Source organism: Eleutherodactylus coqui, chromosome 1 (assembly GCF_035609145.1).
Source record: "Eleutherodactylus coqui strain aEleCoq1 chromosome 1, aEleCoq1.hap1, whole genome shotgun sequence".
Lineage (NCBI taxonomy): Eukaryota > Metazoa > Chordata > Amphibia > Anura > Eleutherodactylidae > Eleutherodactylus > Eleutherodactylus coqui.
The window spans coordinates 199432069-199454565 of NC_089837.1; the positions used below are offsets into that span (position 1 = coordinate 199432069).

Sequence of the window (22497 nt, forward strand, 5' to 3'; positions counted from 1 at the left end):
TCTATGAAGCTCTGCCTGTGACAGTTAAAAAAAAATATACTGCACTACTGAATTAATGCAGTATATTGTGCAAGTGATAACAAGTTTAACTCCTCTATGGGGTCTAATAAAAATGTTTAAATAGAGTAAATACAATTTTGAAAAAGATTTTAAAAAATATTAAAAGTTAAATAATCAAACTATAAAAATTAAATTAATAATAGTTTATGCAAAAAATAAGAGTTCAAAATACCCCTTACCCATTTTTTATTTAAAAAAATGAAAAAAAATGCTACCAACATACCACATGTATGTAAATGGAAAAAAATGCAATTTCACTAGTTTTGGTGAGGTTTTGTTTTTACAGTGTTCACAGTGCAGTAAAAAGGAAATGTTACTTTATTCTGTGGCTCAGCATGAGTACAGTCGTATTTATATAAATATATAGCTTTTTCTATGTTATACTACTTAAAAAAAAATGTATTTTAAAAAATATTGCTTTGTATCTCCATCTTTAGACCCCCATAAATTTGTTATATCTATATTTTCATGCAAATACGTGCCTGTGTGTGTCAAAGGCTCTGTTCATATTGGCACTGTTTATGTTGCTTGGTCCAGTCATAGAAGCCGAACAACAAAAATAAGAGAAGTGCCAGATCCAGTGCTTAAAGGGGTTGTCCCGCGAAAGCAAGTGGGGGTATACACTTCTGTATGGCCATATTAATGCACTTTGTAATATACATCGTGCATTAATTATGAGCCATACAGAAGTTATTCACTTACCTGCTCCGTTGCTGGCGTCCTCATCTCCATGGTGCCATCTAATTTTCAGCGTCTAATCTCCCGATTAGACGCGCTTGCGCAGTCCGGTCTTCTCTGTGTTGAATGGGGCGCTCGTGCTGGAGAGCTGCTCCTCGTAGCTCCGCCCCGTCACGTGTGCCGATTCCAGCCAATCAGGAGGCTGGAATCGGCAATGGAACGCACAGAAGACCTGCGGTCCACCGAGGGTGAAGATCCCGGCGGCCATCTTCACAAGGTAAGTAAGAAGTCACCGGAGCGCGGGGATTCGGGTAAGTACTACCCGTTTTTTTTTTTTTATCCCTGCATCGGGTTTGTCTCGCGCCGAACGGGGGGGGGCTATTGAAAAAAAAACAAACCCGTTTTGGCGCGGGACAACCCCTTTAACTGACATGAATGGTGTCTGACAGACCCCACTAACTGTAGCGGGGCTATCTGGCTTAGTTCTGGTGCCATATGTATGTTACAAGCTTGATTCTAGGATGGTATCAACTCGTATATATTGAGTTGTTTTCTGGTGTTGTATTTACAGTATGAGCTTCTCGTACTGTATTTATGTTATGAGCTTGGTTCGCTACAATACTTATATGATAAACTTGGCTCTCTGTTGGGCCGGCTGTCCACTAGCGTTGCGATAGGGGAGCATTATGTTACCACGATTTTCTGCTCGTGTACATCAGGCTCCACTTTCCATAGTTATCCTATAGAAATCGTTCATTGCGTTACTCGCATGCGTATTATCGCCATGGGTAACGCAGTGAAATATCCCCCGTGGACAGGAGGCTTATGTATGTACTGAGTTTGATTCAGATACAGTATTTATGAACTGTAATTAGTTCTGGTATCACATTTATTTACTTTTGGTTTTGGAGCTGTATTTATTTACAGAACTTGATTCTCATACCGTATTTACAGTTAAAAGAAAAACTAGGTGTACCCTCTTTGCAATCTATGATTTTACGTATCAGGATATAATTAAAAAAAAAAACATCTAGTCCTTAGAAGGTCTTAAAATTAGGTAAATATAACTTCAGATGAACAACAACACATTACAAATTGCACCATGTCTTTTTTTAACAAAAATTAGGCCAAAATGCAGAACCCATGTGTGAGAAATTAAGGACACCCTTACTGCTTCCTTAAGAAATAAGAGGGTAATAAGCAGCCAGGTGCTGCAAATCAGATGCCCTTGATTAAATGACCAACAGTAAATGTGACCATCTCTTTGACCCCGTAATGACGCAGCCGCTTTTTTTTTTCATTGTCGTTTTTTTCTCCCCCCCTTTAAAAAAATCGTAGCTCCTTTATTTATCCATCGACGTCGCTGTATGAGGACGAGTTGTATTTTTCAATGGTGCTATTTAATGTACCATATAATGTACTAAAAAAACTTTTTAAAAAATTTAAGTGGAGTAAAATAAAAAAAACAACATTTCGCCATCTTTCAGTGCGTCTTGTTTCTACGGTGCACAAACTGCTACAAAAATGACATGATAACTTTATTTTCTGGGTCAGTAAGTTTGTTATGATACCAAATGTATAGTTTTTTTTCACTGTACTACTCTTTTTTTTTTTAAAGACATTTAATTTTCTGCCACCATATTCTGCACGCAATAACTTTTTTATTCTTCCATCGACGTAGTTGTGTGAGGGCTCATTTTTTGCAGCATGTCCTGTAGTTTACGTAAGTATCAATTCGGAATACATACGACTTTTTGATTGCTTTTTATTGCGTTTTTTCTGGAAGACAGGGTAACTCAAAAAGTGCATTTCTGGCGTTCTTTTTTTTTTCGGACGACGTTCACCGTGCGGAGTAAATAATGCACTACTTTGATATATTGGACTTTTACGGATGCGGCGATACTAAATATGTCTTTTTGTTTTATGATTTAGATTTTTAAATTATAGATATGGCAAAAGGCGGGTGGTTTAAACTTTCATTACTTTTTTTTTTTACACTTAATAAAACTTTATTGATCATAATTTTCTTTTAAGCCGCCCTGGGGGACTACAACATGCGATGCTTTGATCGCTCCTGCTGTATGACATAATGCTATAGCATTACGTCATACTGTGATTTGACAGGCAGTCTATCAAACCACCCCACCGATTGCAGCTATTGTCCGCGGATGTCAGCTGTAATAAACAGCTGACGCCCACGCTGTATGAAGAGAGGTCGCCTCGCAGCCTCTCTTTATTTATACCCCGACACTCCAGGACGTAAACGTACATCCTGGAGCGGAAAGGGGTTAAAAGCATATGTTTTGCCAGTTTGCTGGTCTGGAGCATTCAGCCAAGTTTTAACACAATTTCAAGAAGGAAAGACTGCAGCAATAATGTTAGAGAAGTGATCGTCATTGCACATATAAATCTTTGAAGGGTTATAAGGCTATGTCCAAACAGTCTACATCATTCTACAGTGAGAAAAAATTATTCACAACATTCAAGAGAGCTAACCATCTTTCCAGGAGTGAACATTCCAGCAGATTTACCCCAAGGTGAAACTGTACAGTACTCAGACTCTAAAGACCTCAGTTAGCATGTTAAATGTTCAAGTTCATGACAGTACAATCAAAAAAAGACTGAACAAGTATGGCTCTTTTGGAAGGGTTGCCAAGAGAAATCCTCTTTTTTCTAAAAAGAACATGACAAGACGACTAAAGTTTACAAAGTTGCATCTAAACAAACTACAAACTCCTGGAACAATGTCCTTTGGACTGATGAGACCAAGGTGCCCAAGTGGAGACGTTTGGCGATAATACCCAGTGCCACATTTGGTGAAAACAAAACACAACATATCACAAACCCCTCAACTTTCAAGCATGGTGAAGGAGGCATGATGATTTGGGCTTATTTTACAGCCACAGGATTTGGACACTTTGCAGTCGTTGAGTTGACCATGACCTGCTCTGTATACCAAAGTATTCTAGAGTCAAATGGTCAAATGTGGGATAATTTATCTAAAAGCTAAATCTTTGCCGAAACTGGGTCATGCAACAAGACAATGATCCTACAAACACCAAATGGCTGAAAAAGAAAAGAATCAAGGTGTTGCAAAGTCCAGATCTCAACTCAGCTGAAATGCTGTGGCGGGACCTTAGGAGAGCTTTAAATAAACGAATGCCAACAAATTTCTATGAACTGAAGCAAAGTTGTAAATAAGAGTGGGCCAAAATTCCTCCAGAACAATATGAACCTGATAAAGTCATAAGGAAAACTATTATTTCAAGTTATTGCTGCTAAGGGTGGTTCTACAAGCTATTGATTGATGGGGTGTACTCAATTTTTCACACACTGCTTCTGCATTTTGGCCTAGTTTTTGTTAAACAGTTAATAACACTGTGTAATTTGTCATGTGGTGTTCATCTTAGGTTGTATTTAATGAATTTTAAGACCTTATAAGTACATGATTTTTGTATTCTGCCAGATGGGGTACATAAAAGCATATGATTCAAAGAGGGTGTACTTAGTTTTTCTCATGAAGATATATAAATATAAAACTACATGACCTGTGGCAGGACCTTAAAGGGGTTGTCCCGCGCCGAAACGGGTTTTTTTTTTTTTCAACCCCCCCCCCCCGGTCGGCGCGAGACAACCCCGATGCAGGGAGGTAAAGAAAGCTTACCGGAGCGCTTACCTTAATCCCCGCGCTCCGGTGACTTCAATACTTACCGCTGAAGATGGCCGCCGGGATCCTCTGTCTCCGTGGACCGCAGCTCTTCTGTGCGGTCCATTGCCGATTCCAGCCTCCTGATTGGCTGGAATTGGCACGTGACGGGGCGGAGCTACACGGAGCCTGCATTCTGCACGAGCGGCTCCATAGAAGACTGCAGAAGACCCGGCTAATTTGGCCATCGGAGGGCGAAAATTAGTCGGCACCATGGAGACGAGGACGCCAGCAACGGAGCAGGTAAGTATAAAACTTTTTATAACTTCTGTATGGCTCATAATTAATGCACAATGTATATTACAAAGTGCATTATTATGGCCATACAGAAGTGTATAGACCCACTTGCTGCCGCGGGACAACCCCTTTAAGGCCCCCTGTCCACGGGCGTTGCGAAGTCCCGCGGCGAATCTCCGCCACAGGAGCCGCCGCCCGGGAGCAGCAGACGAATATCCGCCAGTCAGCCTAATTTGATAGATAGGCTGACCGCGGAGAATCGGGAAAATTTGCAGCATGCTGCGAATTGCCGGGCGTCAACACAGAACCGCAATGATTCTCTGCTCATGGACAAGGGGCCGGTGCTTTCCATAGAAACGCTATGGAAAGCTTCAGCCGGCATGATTCGCCGGCGAAATAACGCCTGTGGACAGGGGGCCTAAGAGAGCTGTGAATAAATTAATGCTTCCAACCTCAATGAACTGAAACAAAGTTGGAAATAAAAATGGGCCAAAATTCCTTCAGAACAATATGAGGCTAATAAAGTTATATAGAAAACAATTACTTCAAGTTATTACTGCTAAAGGTGGTTCTACAGGCTATCAGTTCGTGGGATGTACTTCATTTTTCTACACATTACTTCTGCAATTTGGCTTAGCTTTTGTTAAAGGGGGACCTGTCACCAGGTCCCCCATGATATAAAATAACAAATGAGCAGTAACCTCTCCCCACTCCCCCCCATATGTTGTCTGCCGCCAGCTCAGATGCAACTGTGATGTAACTCTGCATGTTAAGCCCATCTACAAATAAGTTGCAGTAGCCTATAACAGTGCTCAGCAATCATAGCTGCTGCTACAGCAGGTTTATGGGGCATTATAGCTATCCGTAAACAGGCAATGGAAACTGGAGCTAGCGGCTGAGGACGAATAGGGGAGCAGGGAGAGGTGAATAACTGCTCATTTGTTACTGTATATCATGGATGACCCCATGATAGGGGTTTCCCTTAACTCAGGCAACCGCTTTAAATAAATAATGACACAGTCTAATGCTTTATAGCACTTAACTGCAGCAGCTGAAGGGAGCTAAATGCTTACAGATATGTATAAATCCATATCTGGCATATCCATTTAGCTCCCCCTAGTTGTGGCTTAAATTATTTAGCTCAAAATGTTTGAATTTACAAACTTTAAAATGGACAATAACATTAATAAAGGCATGCTACATTTGCCAGCCCAGTTCGGCTTGCTTGATGGGTCGCTTCCTGTAAACATGCAGGGAGAGACTTCTCAGTCTAGCCAAGCCAGGTTGGGAAAAGTCAACTCTTCTCCCTGTTTCTGGATGTTTTCTCTGAAGTGCTGCAGTGTTTTAGACTAAAACATAGCTGTTTGTGATTGTTCCCAGCAAGAAAAACCAAGTATGGGCGAATGCACACGGGTTGAAATTTCGCGGCGAGATTTCATGCAGAATTTCCACTCGTGCATGCTGCCATGGGATTGCATTGGTATATGCAAACCTATGCAGACAGCGACGATTTGACCGTGTGAATTCTTGCAGCGGGATCCGACCCGGCCGTCTGCATTCACCCTAATCTTGTAGATATGATACCTTTTAACCTTTTGCAATCCAATATTGGATTCCAGGTTTCCTAGGGGTTTTTCTCTTTCTGCCGTTATACAATGGCGCCATCTGCTGCCTAGAGCCAGTACTGCGGTGTGGGACATGCTGGAGAGACGCCCGACAACAGAGCGGCCAGTAATATACAGTAAGAATACCCTGCCGGACATTTTCCGACATTGGAGCTGTACAGCCTTCAATCAGAGTGTCTTCAGACGTCAGACAGTGGATTAAAAAGGGTTAATAGCTGACAAAAATACATGATGTTATTGCTAACTTTTGAACCTCTCAGGATTCTTTCTCAGGCCTTATGCCTGAAGAAGAATCCTGAGAGGTTTGAAAGCTTACTATAAGATCATGTATTTTTGTTAGCCATTAAAAGATATCTACAAGATTACGTGGCTTCTCTTACTGGGAACAATCACATTTTGCTCTACTGGCTAACACAGTACCAAACTTCTTTCATTATACATAGTTGTTTGTAATGAGTGAACCTATTAGTTTTTCATGCTGTCCAAAGTAATCTCCTGATGAGTTGCCTTTAACTGTGAGCTTTAGTTTATCTAGTATTAAGTATGTGATAAGATATAATTAAGTATGTGATAAGATATAATGCAGTTTACATGTTAAATCTATTTTTGCAGCCAAAATTGAACACGAAAAAACGGAAAGAATATTGACTGAAGTTCACTCAAGGTATGTCTACTCAACTATGTATGTTTATAGGTGTTTGTGATGTGCTGTGCTGTTAGCATTTCATGTGTTTTACCATGTGTGACACAGACCCATCACACTGCATTGTCATGTAAATGAGTGTAAGTGTACTTTGGGACACATTTTATACACTGTCACATTTCACAGTTATTTGTGCTTCATGGGTAGACATACAGCCTATGCAGCTGTGGGCTAAGGAAGGGGGGGGGGGGGAGTACAGCAGGGCACAGACTAGTGTATCACTCTGTTTTGATGGGGGAGTAGTTTGGAATTGGCAGTGGGAAGATCTTAAGCAGCAGGGCAGGATTTGAATTTGAGGAATTCTGTTTACTAGAGGTACAAGGATGTAGTTAGTATTCAGAGTAGTGTAATAAAATGGTTTTATTATATGTTTATACTGTAGTGATATTTTTGCAGTATATCAGTGACATCCTATATAAACTGTCTATGTGGCATCTGTGTGTGAATTCTTTGTTGTGCCCAATGTATGTCCATTGTATGTGCTGTGCTTGTCTGATGTGTGTGGTGTGTGTCTAACATGTATGATATCTGTGTCTAGGTGCTGGATGCTAAAATGTATCCTGGGGTCAAGGAAACAGCACTTACCCATGAGTAGCGGCCAATCTCCACCTTCTTCACCTCCACCTTCCATAATATAAACACAGTGCCAGAAAGTCATAAAATAAATCTGAAACTAGAGCCAAGTTCATTAGATAAAGACAGGATCAGAATCAGGCTCAGTACATAAAGACAGCACCAGAATCAAGCTCATCACATAAATATGGCACCAGACCCAGGTTCATAACATAAACATGGAACAAGAACCAACCTCAGCACATAAGTATGGCACCAGAAACAAGCTTGGTGCATAAATATAGATTGAGAACAAAGCTCATAACATAAATATGGCATCAGGACTAAGCTCAGTACATAAATGCAGCAGCAGAACCACGTTCATTACAGAGAGCACTTACAAAGTCAGGTTAACCCACTGCCACATTACTTTATAGTATGTGAAACTACGTCTCAATATAATTTTTATAAATGTAAGGATTTGCTAGGAGTTGTTTCACAAACAGGATTACTACCACCTATCATCACGCAGTATAGAGTAAGGGCCAATGCCCATGGACAGATTATCGCTGCGGAATTTGCAGCCAGACACCCGCAGCGAATTCCGCAGCAATGTCCGTCCATAGACAAGCCATGTTAAAAGATTCTTCCCTGCCCATGAGCAGAAATCCACTGCGATTTTCCACTCGTGGGGAAGAATCACAGCATGCTCTATTTTTTGCAGAAAATCGCACAGACGCTTCCATTGCAGTCAATGGAAGCCGTCCGTCCCGTGGCGAGTCGCCGCAGATCCGCGTCATCGCCCACACGTCATTCCCTGCACTGCGCATTCACGCTGGCTCACTAGCCGAGACACTTGCGGCGTATCCAGACAGGTGATTATGGGTCTCTGGGGGTCACTGCCAGGCCGCTGGGTCTGATTCCGCTGTGAGATTTCGCAGTTGGAATCCGACCCAGCTTTGGGCAAGAGTGAGTAAACTACTGATCAGACAAATTGAGATGCAGAACAAACATTTAGGCCTCCTTCCCACGAACGGATTTCCGCCGCGTAATTCGCGGCGAAAATCCGCTGCGTTGCCCGCAGCTATTAGGTTCTATTGAACCTAATAGCACAATGCTCACGATGCGTAATTCCACCGCGGAATTACGCACCGCGATTTCTCCTGTCCTCACCCGCAGCATGCTCTATTTTCTGCGGGTGAGGATGGGCTGTACGCACTGACGGCTTCCATTGCAGTCAATGGAAGCCGTCCGTTCACGCTATCTCCCGCTGTAACCAGCGGGAGATAGCGTGAAAAAACGCTTTCCCGCCCACCGCCGCGCGTCATATGACGCCATATGACGCGGCCGGCCGCGTCACGTGACACGGCCGGCCGTGCACGTGACACGGCAGGTGACGCGGCGGTGGTGGGCGGTGACGGGCGGTGACGCGGCGGCGGTGGGCGGGGAAGCGATTTCACGCTATCTCCCGCAGGTAAGTATAGGGGCTCTGGGGGGCACCGTGACGGGCTTCACTGCGTAATATTACGCGGCGGACCCCGTCACGCTCGTGGGAAGGAGGCCTTACATTCAGTAATCACAGGTGATATTATCTCTGACTGTTGAGATTTTCTTACTTTTCTCCTTCATCTGGCCCAGACCGTCATGATGACTTCTACCAGCCACAACTCTTTTCAGTAGAATTTCCCACCTAGATGTCTTTGCTTCTCACTTTTTCCACAAAATTCCACACTGTGATCCTGAAAATAGCAATGTTACATGTAGTGCTCCTGAATACAACGTGCCTCTGGCTGTGCCTTCTAGCTAAATAAAAAAAATCAATTCTTATTTATAAAGCATAGTTAACTTAACCTGGAGTAATGATGACCACTACTATTGCTTGCCCGCCCACCAGACTTGGTCAGTGGCAGTGCCCTAGTCATACCCCATTTTGTGTATATTGGTGCCCATGTGAACAACCTTACATTTATTAATATTGAACTTTGTTTGCCATTTTTATATCCAAGCCCCCCGCTTATCTCGGTCCATTTGCAGCAGTACATTGTCCTCTGTTGTATTACTGATCTCGTATCATTTCATATCATCTGCATAGTTTGACTACATTTAAAACATTATAGTCAAGGGATCCGTGAAATGCTACGTTTTCATCCGTTTTATTTACAAAAAAAATCTACGTTTCACAGAAGGTCATATGCCAGGGAAGACAGCCTCTTACAGGAAAAAGACTGTGGCCCTCCAACTCAAACATACTTATTGTATCTCTGAATCTGAAGTTTTCTTCTAGCTGTTGTTGACCTTCAACATTTATCATTTATCAGTTTAATTCTACTTACACTCACTGCAAATAAAATAAAATCACACACCTAGGAATTGTTAGAATAAAATCAAACCTCATATACGTGTGATTGTAACATTGATATAAGTAAGTGATTACAATGTCAGAGCTAAATGGTAATTTATTGCGGATAACTGAACACTTGAAGGGAGGCTCTAGTACCCTGTTGGGTCACTTCTGACTTGGAAGCAAGATATAATACGGGCAGCATGGAGGCAAACAGGTTTTGTATGGTATCCTGCGTCATATCGCTCCACATCTAGATCGTGCAAACTCGTAGACTGTCAATGTTGGCATACAAGGTGGGCCAATACATGTTCTACTGGTGATAAATCTGGTGACCGGGCAGTCCAAGGAAGTGTGACAATGTTGTGGAGGCATTCCTGTGACATCTTTGTTGTATGTGGCCCAGTATTATCCTGCTGGAAGATGCTTGTTGGAAGCCGCCATGAGAGGAACACATGTGGCTGCAGGAGGTCCTGAATATATAACTGAGCTGTCTTTGTCCCTTGTACGACTACCGTGGGTAACCTACTGTTTTATGCGATGACCCCCACAGACCATCACACCGGCATTGGGTTCTTCCTCAGTTTCCACATAGATGGAAGCGTACAATTATCTAAAATGTCTTTGTATGTTGTACCATTAACATTGCCTTTTCACTGGAAATAAAATACCTAGCCCAAACTGTAGAACTCATACCCATGCCATGCCATCTCCGCGACCAGTACAGCAGCTACCATGCATTCCAGTAGGTAGAGTTCTCTGGGTATCCACGAAACCCAGACTCACCCATCAGACTGACAGATTATGAAACCTGATTCTTCACTCAATTGCGCACATTATCCCGGCTCCAGGGTCCAGTGTCAGCATGTTTTACCACAACAGCCAATGCTGGACATTGCACATGGTGATTTCAGACTTGTATGCAGCTGCTTGACCAAGGAAACCCATTTCATGGAGCTCCTGATGCACACTTCTAGTGCTAATGATCCTTTGCCAAAACACTCACATATAAGTTATATTAAAGAAAGACCCCACAGCATATCACCCGAAGCTAGAAATGATCACGGCAGTGACAGCTATAAGCAGAATAATACACCCTCGCACACTGCAAAAAGTGTTCAGGAATGGTCATAGCAACATGACAAAGTTCAAGGTATTGACTTGACCTGCAAATTCCCAGTCAGATCGAGCATGTGTGAGATGTGCTTGAAGAACTAGTCCGATCTATGGAGGCACCACCTCGCAACTTACAGGCCTCTCTCCAACATGCGCTTGTAAAAACGCTGTGTTTTTTTAATGCTGCGTTTACTGCATTTTCAGCTGTTTTTGATAGCATTTTTATAGCGTTTTTGATAGCGTTCGACTGCATTTTCATCACAGTTATAAATGCAGCCAAGCAAGCTGATAATGCCAGAACTGAAGAAACGCAGTCAAACATGCGGTAACCACATTCTACCTTTGCTGAAAACGCGCGCTATTCATTTCTAAGGGCAAAGCATCGTGTTTTAAAATGAAAATAGCTCAGACAGCACTCGAAAAACACAGCGTTAAAAACGCTGCATTTTAGCCCATGTCTGAGACGCCCCATTGAAATCAATGGTAGTGATTGACAGCGTTTAACACTGCGCTGAAAACACGGCGTTAAACGCTGGAAAAATTTCCTGTGTGAGAGTGGCCAAGGGACCTCTCAGACAGGAAGGAATATTCTGCAACAGCATTGTGGAATATGCCCTCCTGCGGAATATTCAGACCCCAAATCCACACTGCTAACATGCAGATTTTGGTGCAAAATTGAAAATAGTAGAATGCTGCTGGCAATTCCACATGAAAATCTGCAGTTAGCAGCCATTATCTTGTGCCAGATACCACAGACACCTCGATAGGTTACAGCTGTTTTGGTGGCAAGAGCAAGACCAGCGCAATATTAGGTACTTGGTTTTCATGTTTTATGTTCGCTGCCTAGAGCAGTAGAAGTTGACATTTTGGCATGTATAATACATACAGCATCTCTCCAAAAGTCCATCGGTTTCTCTAGATTAGATTTTTTCTGACAAATATTCAATTCCATCATATATTATGCGTACTTTCTTTGAGAGGACCACTCCTAGAAGACACTTTTCAATGCAATTTTGGGTGGTTGGTTTCATTTAGTTAAAGCCACAATATAACTTCAGAGTTAAATGACTGTTTCGGTCTTATGGAATCAGCTGACACTGCAATTCTTTCCTCATGTCTTTACTCTTGCTCATGTTTTATATACTCTTGGTTTACAGATTTCTTGAAACTGCAGCCTATTTTTATGTAAAACCAAAAATAGGTGAAAAGGAGGTCTCGCCAGGCTCTTTCTTTACTATTTGGCATGAATTTAGTACTGATTTTAAAGATTGCTGGAAAAAGGAGAACAGGCTGATTTTGCAAGAAAAGTAAGTCACTTACCAGTGCTTCATGAATGATTTACTATTTCTGGTACTAATCTTTTTTTGACTCCGTTTTAATAAATATGTATATGTATTTTGTTTATAGATAGAATAGATGTGATAATGTTTTGCTAAACTACTTTAGGATGGTTTCACATCTGCGCTCGGGGTTCCTCTTTCCTGCTCCATTAGGGGAATCCCCATGGCCGAATGGCTCCGTCTCTGGAACTGAATAGGCCCGGACAAACCCCGTTGACTACAATGGGGTCTGTTCACTTTCTGCACAGCTGGATGGAAGAAAAAGTACTGCATGCAGATCTGGTATTTTGATCCAGATCTGTGATGGAACCCCTAGCCGAAGGATGTGAAACGGGCCTTAGGAAGACAGTGGAGGTGTGCATAGAAATCATAAGAGCCCTGAGAGCTGTTATGTGCTGAGAAATAATTCTATACATGGTATCATTGTGGCTGCAGTAGGCTGCACTCCCACGTACAGGTATTGACTTGCGGCTGAGACTCTGCTCAGCCACAGCTGCCAATAGCCGCATGATCTTTATGACCGTATCAGCAAGATTATACTTCCATTAGCGGTCATGGCTGGGCGGAGTCTCGGCCACAAGCCGCTACCTGTGGATGGGGAAGAGAACGCAGGCCGGGATCTTGGAAAAATGCCTATTCACACAGTTCTACAGTGCCGGCGGGCAAACGTAAAACCGCCTACGCTTATGTGAATGAACCCTAAGTTTAAGGCTGGGTTCACACAGGGCGTATTCCCGTCGGAAATCTCGCAGTTTGGCCGCAGCAAAAACCGCGAGATTTCCGACGGGAGAACCGCCGCGGCGGCTTTGAAGCGGCCTGGCCGCTTGCTTTTCCGTTGCGGCCGGCGCTCCCATAGAGGAGAGCGCGGCCGTGACATAAATAAACAAAAAAGAAAAGATAAACAGACATGCTGCTTCTTTGGAAACCGCGGCTGAGGCGGCCGCAGCCGCGGTTTCAGCCGGATTTACCGCAGTGGATTAGCCGTCCTGTGTGGACAAGGTTTCTGAGAAATCTCGTCCACATGGCTGGCTAATCCCGAGATTAGCGGCCGCGGGCGGTTTTGCCGCGGGCGGATCTGCTGCGGCAAAACCGCGGCAAATCCGCCCTGTGTGAATGCAGCCTAATTGTGTTTAAATGGTGAAAAATATGACACAATTGCAGGATTAATTTTAGCACCTTTTGCAGGTTGAAACAAGCAGAAGATGTGTATAAAAAGAAGAAAGAAAAGACGTCAATTATAGTGAAACCCAAACATGAGTCTGGAATTGTAAGTATAGATTTTTCTGCAGAATGTTTACTGGTGAGCTTAATTAAGGCATAAATAAAGAATAAGTAATCAGTGCTGAACAAGTTAGTGCCCGGGTTGGTAAAGGTACCTTCACACGGGGCGATTATTGTCCGAGTTCACTGTTTTCAGCAATAATTCGTCAGTGGTCGTTGCATGTACAAGCAGCCAACAGGACACTGAGCGAGAAATCGCTTATTGTTGGAGCTCTTCTAAAAACCGTGACTGTCAGACCATGTAAACAGGAGTCGCTCAATCTTGGAGCGACTGCCTGTTTACTGTGAATGGAGAATCCTCGGTCCACTGTGCCTCCCTTCATAGAACGATTATCACTCCTGTGCAAAATCAAGGAGAACCTGTAAGCTAACATGGATTCAGAGAGGTGTATGCACATGCCATGTGTTTGTGTATTCCGACAGAATCGAACTGGCAGAAATCGTTGCATATCCTATTCTCAACTGTTTTCTCAGATGAGAATAGCACATGGCTGTGGGTGAGTTCCATATATGTTGAACAGCACTCAAATGGGTGTCTCTGTGCTGTCTAATATGACTTGCACCCGCCTTTTTCAGGCACATGCATGCATACGGCCATCTGCATACAGCCGTGCACTTCTCTGTGTCTTATCAGAAGTTAGTTGAAATCATATTGACCCCTTAAAACGTGTTGAAAATTCCGCAGCATTTCCACATGCGAAAGAGACTCAAAATTTGCAACATTGTCACAGATTTTGACTCTAAATCAGCTACATATTGCCAGCTGATCTCCGAAGATAGAGGGCTCCCCTCCGAGGTCGTTGTGCTGTCAGAGTTTCCTGGTATTCGGTATCTGGCAGCCTGGTCAGATGACGTGGATAGTGGCATCATTGCTGCCTACTGCACAGTAAGGTCTTGGTGTGAACGGTTGCCTTGACTAGATTAAAAGGCTACAGCTTAGACATAAAGCCCACAAATGATACCAGGAAAGCTCTTGGTGCAATATTTGGGGCACAGTATATTTAACCCCTTAACAACACAACATGTACAGTTCCATCCTATGTGATTGGCATTTGCATGGAGGGGGATTGAGAACCAATCCTGCCGCATACAATTCGGGTGTCGACTGTTTCTCACAGCTGAAACCCACCAACAACAGAAGCTGTGTCAAACTAAAGAAATAGAAGCAGCACTCCAATATCTTCAAGGAACCCTTCACATGGGACGGAATATTCCGCAACAGCGATGTAGAATACGCCGTCCCTGAACTCTGCACCAAAATCTGCATGGCTAACTGTGGATTTTGATGGGGAATTGCTGGAAGGATTCCGTTTGTTAGCAGTGCGGAGTTTGGTGCTGAATATTCCTCAATGCTGTTGCGGAATATTCTGTCCTGTATGAATGTCCCCAATGATACAGAAGTAACAGGCACCAAACGAATGCTGGGCTGCGGCATCTGTTTAACGTGCCTTACAATATCGGCATAACTTATTGTATGATAACTGACTACTATGCAAACAGCGTAGGTGCCCTGTGATATCTACATAGCGCCCGCAGCAAACACGCTTGTGCAATTTTTATTAATCTATAGTTTTACCGCAAGGCTTCGGCTGCTCATCAGAGCCCTTTTGAAGCTTTTGTGATGATCATACAGCTCTGATAAGGATCTGTCCACGTCAGCTTTGGAGTTACAGTCCGAAATCTTTGTCGCTGATTTCCATTAAATACAAGATAAAAATGCCAAAATCCAATTGGACTCCATTAGAGTCAATGGGGTCTGTTTGGCACCGTTCGGTTCTGTCAGTCAGCGGGTGACGTTTTCCTGCTCCCATAACAGAACAGGAGAACAGAACCCCTTAATTCAGACGTGAATGAGCCCTAACTATACTATAAGGCCGTTCCCACATAGCATACATTTTTACACGTCTGGACTATAAGTCCTTGCTGAAATTTCTGTATGTTTCATGCAGATTTTTATCGCAACTTTAGGCCGCTTTCACACAGCTGAGAAACGCACAAATCTCACATGGGAATGAGCTCTATTCCTTTTAATGGGGTCATATACACGAGCGGCATGTCCTAAGACCGGGCGTTCTCTTGGAATGCCTAGTGCATTGTTTTCAATGGGGAAGGAAATACACAAGCAGAATGGAAGGTTTCCAATTGAAAACAATGGGAAACACTTGCCGATCGCTACTTCCCTGAAGTGATGGGAGGCATTTCTGATACAAAGCTGCTTTGTATCCGTGGGGAAATCGCATGTTCCCTAACGTGATATTGGTTCGAGTTTCACGGCCTGATATCGCACTCGCTAGTGTGAAATGAACCTAAGATGCGTGTTTCAGTTGTTGCATTCCGATGAATGAAATCTGCTCTGCAAATGTTTCGTATTTTCCACCAGATAGGCTTTAAATTCTGCAGCAGCTCTAGAATCCACTGCAAATATATTCGGCTGTCAGTTAATGGGGATTGTATGAGCTCAACCCAGAGAGCCATGCATTGATCTATGTATTGATTGCAGCTCTGGAAACAATGACAGGTGCTCTTTACTTACCATTAAAAGGGTTATACAGGATTAGAAAAACATGGCTACTGCCTTCCAGAACTGTGTTACATAAGTTCACGGGCTGTGTGTGGTATTGCAGCTGAGCTTATTCACTTCAGCAGGATCGATCTGCAATACCAGACACAACCTGCAGGCAGGTGTGGCGCTGCTATTCAAAAAAAAGTAGCAGATGAACTGTTAGATGTTTTATAATTCTGAAGAATTCCTTTAAATCATCAAAGACAAATTACTTTTTGTTCAATTTTTGTTACTTATTTTGCATTTCCGTAAAGGCTGCGATAAAGCTCTTATTGAGGCTGGTTTCACACGGACGAACGCTGATCAATGTGCCTTTTACCTGCGGATGCAGGGAGTTTTTCAGACAAAAATGCCTGGCTTCTGTGAAATTCCGATCCTCTTGTGCGCGTTGCACGCGTGATAGAGGATTGGAAGTGTTTCCCATTGATTTCAATAGGAAACCTCGTATCGAGCTTGCATGCATATCACACAGCATGCGAGAGCCATGCAATGTATTTAAGGTCCCATTGAAATAAATGGATGATGTGTTCCAAGGGACGCAAAAAAATAAGACATGCAGCAATTTCTTTCCCTCGCAGCATCACTGTGGGGGTGCATTCACATGACCGTATATCGGCTGGGTTTTTACGCCCAGCCGATATACGGCTTCTCTCTCTGCAGGGGGAGGAGGCTGGTTGTCTGAATGCAGCCTAAGGGAAAACGTCACTCATGTGTATGACTCCATTCAAAAGAAGCAAATTCATATTCATGCGAGTTTTGTGTGTCCTGCAGCGCACAAATCTCATGTAAGGTTCATGCTCATGTGAAAGTAACCCCAGGCTGGGATAACACGACCGTAATTCGCAATGTGCTGCCCGCGAGAGGCATGCAGCATATACGCAAGACATTACGTACTTGCTGCATGCCGCCCATCACCATGCTCTATCTTGGTCTATATACATGTGTAATAAGCGCCAAGATAGAACATGCTGTGACTTTTCTTCTGTGCATATTTCGTTGCAATTCTTGTGAGCGGCAACATGGCCGCCTATGGGAGCTTGGTACTGCATATTGCGTGCGCAAAATTTGCACGTGGAACACGCTGTACCAACACAGTCGTATGAGCCTGGCCTTAACCCCTTAGTGACCAAGCCTGTTTGCACCTTAATGACCAGGCCAAATTTTGCAAATCTGACATGTGTCACTTTAACATGGAAAAACACCAGAAAGGTTTTGCATATCCAAGCGATTCTGACATTGTTTTTTCACCACATGTTGTACTTCATTTAGGCGGAAAAAAAAGACCGATAGAATTTGTGTTTATTTATTAAAAGCGCCAAAATTGGGAAAATATTGAAAAAATCGTCATTTTTTTCACATTTCCAACTGCAATATCTCAAATATGTGCAAACATAATATAGAAATTTTTGCCAAGATATATATTTCCATCCGTTTACTTTATTTTGGGTGCACATTGGAAAAACTTTTTTTTTTTTTAACCATTTAGGAGACGTACAAATTTAAGATTACTTTTCAGCATTTTGAGGAACACTTTATTTTCCTACACCAAGCCAAGATTGGAAAGGCTCATAGGAGTCAAAATGATAGATACCCCCACAAGTGACCCCATTTTAAAAACTACACCCCTTAACGTATTCACTGAGGGGTGTCGTTAGTATTTTAACCCCACAGTTTTTTTTCAGGAGTCAATGCAATTTAGAAGAGAAAAACTAACATTTCATATTTTTGCAAATATGTCATTTTAAAGACAGGACTTTTTTCTATAATACACATGAAAATGAGGATTTGCACCCCAGAATAGATACCCCTGTTTGTCCCGTGCTCAGAAACATACCCATTGTGGCCCTAGTATTACGTCTGTAAGCACAATGGGGCCCAAAATGAAAGGAGCAATTGGTGGCTTTCGGAACAGAAATTTTGCTTGAAGGAGATTTAGGCCCTATTGCACACTTGTAGAGCCTTTGAGTGACCAAAACGATGGAGAACCCCCACAAGTGACCCCATTTTGAAAAGTAGGCCCCTTAACGAATTTATCTAGGAGTACGATGACTTTTTTGACTTCACAGTTTTTGAATAAATCTAAGTCAAGCAGAAGGAAAAAAAGTACGATTTTCATTTTTTTGGTAATTGTCATTTTTAAAGCAGTTTTTTTGTACAGCACATAAATGAATGAAGACTTTCACCCCAGAATGGATACCCCCGTTTGTCCCGTGCTCAGAAACATACCCATTGTGGCCCTAGTATTTCGTCTGTATGCACAATGGGGCCCAAAATGAAAGGAGCAACCGGTGGCTTTCGGAACAGAAATTTTGCTTGAAGGAGATTTAGTCCCCGTTGCCCACTTGTAGAGCCCTAGAGTGACCAAAACGATAGAGAACCCCCACAAGTGACCCCATTTTGAAAAGTAGACCCCTTAACGAATTTATCTAGGGGTACGATGACTTTTTTGACTTCATAGTTTTTGAATGAATCTAAGCCAAGCAGAAGGAAAAAATTATGATTTTCATTTCTTTGGCAATTGTGTCAATTTAAAAACAGTTTTTTTTGTACGGTGTACAAAGGAATGAAGACGTTCACCCCAAAATAGATACCCCCGTTTGTCCCGTGTTCAGAAACATACCCATTGTGGCCCTAATCTACTTAAAGGACACATGGCTAGGCCTATAATGGAAGGAGCACCCGTTGGATTTCAGGGTGCAACGGAATAAATTCCAGGCCCCATTGCCCACTTGTAGAGCCATTGAGCGGCCAAAACGATAGAGAACCCCCACAAATGACCCCATTTTGAAAACTAGACCCCTTAACAAATTCATCTAGGGGTGTACTGCGTATTTTGACCCCACAGTATTTGAATGAATCTAAGCAAAGCAGAAGGAAAAAATTACGATTTTCATTTTTTTGGCAATTTTGTCAATTTAAAAACAGTTTTTTTTGTACAGTGTACATAGAAATGAAGACATTCACCCCAAAATGGTTCCCCCATTTATCCCGTGTTCAGAAACATACGCATTGTGGCCCTAATCTACTTATAGGACACATGGCTAGGCCCATAATGGAGGGAATGCCCGCTGGATTTCAGGGTACAACTGAATAAATTCCAGGCCCCATTGCCCACTTGTGCGGAATAAAAATTGACTTCCTAAAAATACCCTTATGCCCCCCCACCCCCGCCATCCCCATTTTTTGGCATTCCCTAAATATTAGATAAAAGTAGTAATATAAACTGCGTTTTATGTCCGAAGACAGGGGTAATTACGGAGGCTGGTTGGGATGGGCACATGGGGCAAGAAAATCGGGTATCCCCCATCTCTCTCGCTTTTTTGGGGGTATTTCATGACCTCAGCGGCGGGGATGAGGTGTAAAAAGTGGCGCTGTGAGGCTTTGTAATCTTGCTGCGGTGCAGCGGTCTCACACAGAAGGCACTCAACAAGCTGCTCCTGGAACTGCATGAAGGCGAACGTTCCCGGGGCTTCTTGTAAATTACGTATTACAGGTAGCGATCTAAATAACGCCAGGCTCTCACGGCCGTATGAAGAATCCGCTTACGGAGGCCAGCAGCGGATTCCAGCTGTGAGCCCGGCTGTGACCCTGCGTACAGCCACGTAATGTACTGCGCATAACTGCCTACTCACACAGGCGGTCATGCGCAGTACACCATTTTCTGTTAATATTTCCCGCGCCGTCGCTTAGAGATGACCCGGGTACCCGCAGCCCGTACACAATGTATTTGCATATGGGCTGCGAGTATATCCGCAGTCATAGAGCACAATGGGTTCTAGGTCGCGGATATCCGCGGTAAAATATAGCATGCCGTGTTCTGTTTCTGCGAGTGGATTCCGTAATTCTGACCCGCTAATTGGGGGGAATTGTGTAATCCAATGCATGCGATTGATCCGTGGATTACCGCTGATCCAGCGCATGCAGAACCCGTAATTCCTCTCCGGTCATGTGTGACCGGCCTAATGTTATATCGCTAATTTATCACGTGACCGGGGACCACTCAACGAGGTCTCCGGCCACTGCTCCAAGCACTCAGCGACCGTTGGTCACTGGGAGCAAGGAGATTTAAAATTTCCTGGGCTCCCCGGCTCCTGCGAATGTGTCCGGCATTTTGCCGGCGGGCGCATGCGCAGCAGCCGGAAGGGTCCATGGAGGATAATCGCATCTGGATTCAAATGCGGAAGCCTCCGAGAAGATGTTTCATCTCCTCTCACAGATCGCATCGGTGAGGGGAGATGAAACTGCCCCTTTTTAAAGAACTTTTACGTGATCGCCATTATGCATTGGATACAGCGATCATGTGACCAGTAACCGCATACCGCGGCTCCCCGTGACATCTCCAGGCTCTTGGCTACCTTTGGTAGCCAACAGCAGGGAGATTTTAAATTTTTTGGGCAATCTTTCACTTTTGCGCATGCGCCTGCCATCATGCTGACGGGCGCATGCGCAGAAGCTGGGGTAAGGTCCATGGATCAACATCCCACCAGGGAACAAATCCGGGACCTTAGGTACCTAATTTCATCCTCCATTATGGATACGATCCGTAAGGAAAGATGAAACTTTAACTTTTTAAACTTTTTTTAACTTTTACCTTTTTTTTTTTTTTTACTTTTTAACTTTATATGATCACCGTTATCCAATGGATAACAGTGATCATATGACTGGAAACCGCACACAGCGGTCCCCAGTCATATCTCCCTGCACTCGGCTATTCGCGACAGCTGGGTGCAGGGAGATTTTGAGGTGAAGTTTTTCTTTTTTTTACTCTTTTCTTCACTTTTCCGCGATCGCTGTTATCCATTGGATAACAGCGATCGCGGTGCCGGGGACCGCTCACCGAGGTCCCCGCTGACATCTCCTGCCTCCCGGCTACCTACAGGAGCCGGAAGCCAGGAGATTTTAAATTTCCCGGGCCGCCAGGCCTTCTGCGCATGCGGCTGACGTAATGCCGCCTGGCGCGCATGCGCAGAATGCCGCCTTCGGGGCCCGGAGGATCAGGAGAGCCGGGAGCAGTGCGGCGGACCCGGGTAAGTAATTTCAGCTGCCCTGATGGATCCACTCCACCAGGGCAGCTGAATATTTAACTTTTTTGGTACTTTTAAAAACTTTTATGCGATCGGCGCTATCCATTGGGGTGGGGTCCCTGCAGCCCGGGATGACAGCTCCATGCTGTCGGCTACCTGCGGGCACCGACAGCATGGAGCTGTCACGTCCAGAGCCCAAGGGGCTTTATTCTCTGCAGGACACATGTTTTTGCGTCCTCAGAGAATAAACCCTACTTCAGGAGCACGTAAAAACACTATGGGCTGGTCGTTAAGGGGTTAAGGAAGATGTCACAAACAGTATATTGTAGTCTGTATACTTAATATCTAATTTGTTGTTTTTCTATGTTTTTTTTCAGAAAGCAAAGTTGAGCTTGCTAACATAATGACAGCACAATAGGATCCAAAGAAGTGTCATCAGTTTCTGTGGTCTGCCATTTTTGGAACATGGATCTAAACGAGAATACATGATAATAAATTCCCTATTTTTTATTAGGGTCTTATAGAGGTGAATTAAATGAATATTCAATCTTGCATTTTGCATTTTGGAAAGGGAATGAACATGTATGCAAGAAGACAACCTCTGTACTATGTGAGCAGCATCGGTCAACTGAATGCCTTGTTTAAAGGGAACCTTTCAGGTCCACACAGCACCATACACTGAGTTATAGTGCTGTTAGGGAACGTGGCAGGGTGCGGGGGGAGGTATTACATATGCACTCTCCCATAGACCTGTATAAGAGAGCCTGCACATGGGACTATGGAAAGAGTCAGAATTTCGTGCCACGTGCCAGCTTCAGAGGGGGACACCGTTGGATCTTGGCAATGGGTGAGTATAAAAAATACCTCACACAGCTCACTGTCACATCCCCTAACAGCACCAGAACTTAGTTTATGGTGTTGTGGAGGACATGACAGGTTCCCTTTAACAAATTTCATGAAAATGTTGTTTTGTGTAATAAAGTCAGAATATGCTTGTATTTTTAGTGACATTTTTGCGATTATGATGTCATACTATAAATTAATCTTCAAATTAGTCAATTATTGCCTTGGAATAAAAAAAACTAATGCCCATTTACATTTTGGGGTAATGGCAATTTACTGTAGATTGTCTTATTGGATTGGTTTCTAGACATTCCATAGTAATGGCAGCTGTAACATTTTATACACTTATCAAATTCCTTTATACGCATAGAATTTGTAAAAGCACAGTGTCTGCGAAATGTAGCTATACCGTGTTTTCCCGAAAATAA

At 43.3% G+C, this 22497-nt stretch overlaps 1 protein-coding gene across 1 annotated transcript in view; it reads left to right on the top strand.

The window, feature by feature from the left end:
• Window positions 1–22224, top strand: part of FMN2 (formin 2) — a 166200-nt gene extending 143976 nt beyond the window's left edge. The window contains exons 15-18 of the mRNA XM_066605407.1: window positions 6919–6970; window positions 12176–12325; window positions 13544–13625; window positions 21604–22224. Coding sequence (XP_066461504.1) covers window positions 6919–6970; window positions 12176–12325; window positions 13544–13625; window positions 21604–21630 — 311 coding nt within the window. The 3' untranslated portion in view covers window positions 21631–22224. The remainder of the gene's footprint in view (window positions 1–6918; window positions 6971–12175; window positions 12326–13543; window positions 13626–21603) is intronic.
• Window positions 22225–22497: the final 273 nt, after the last annotated feature.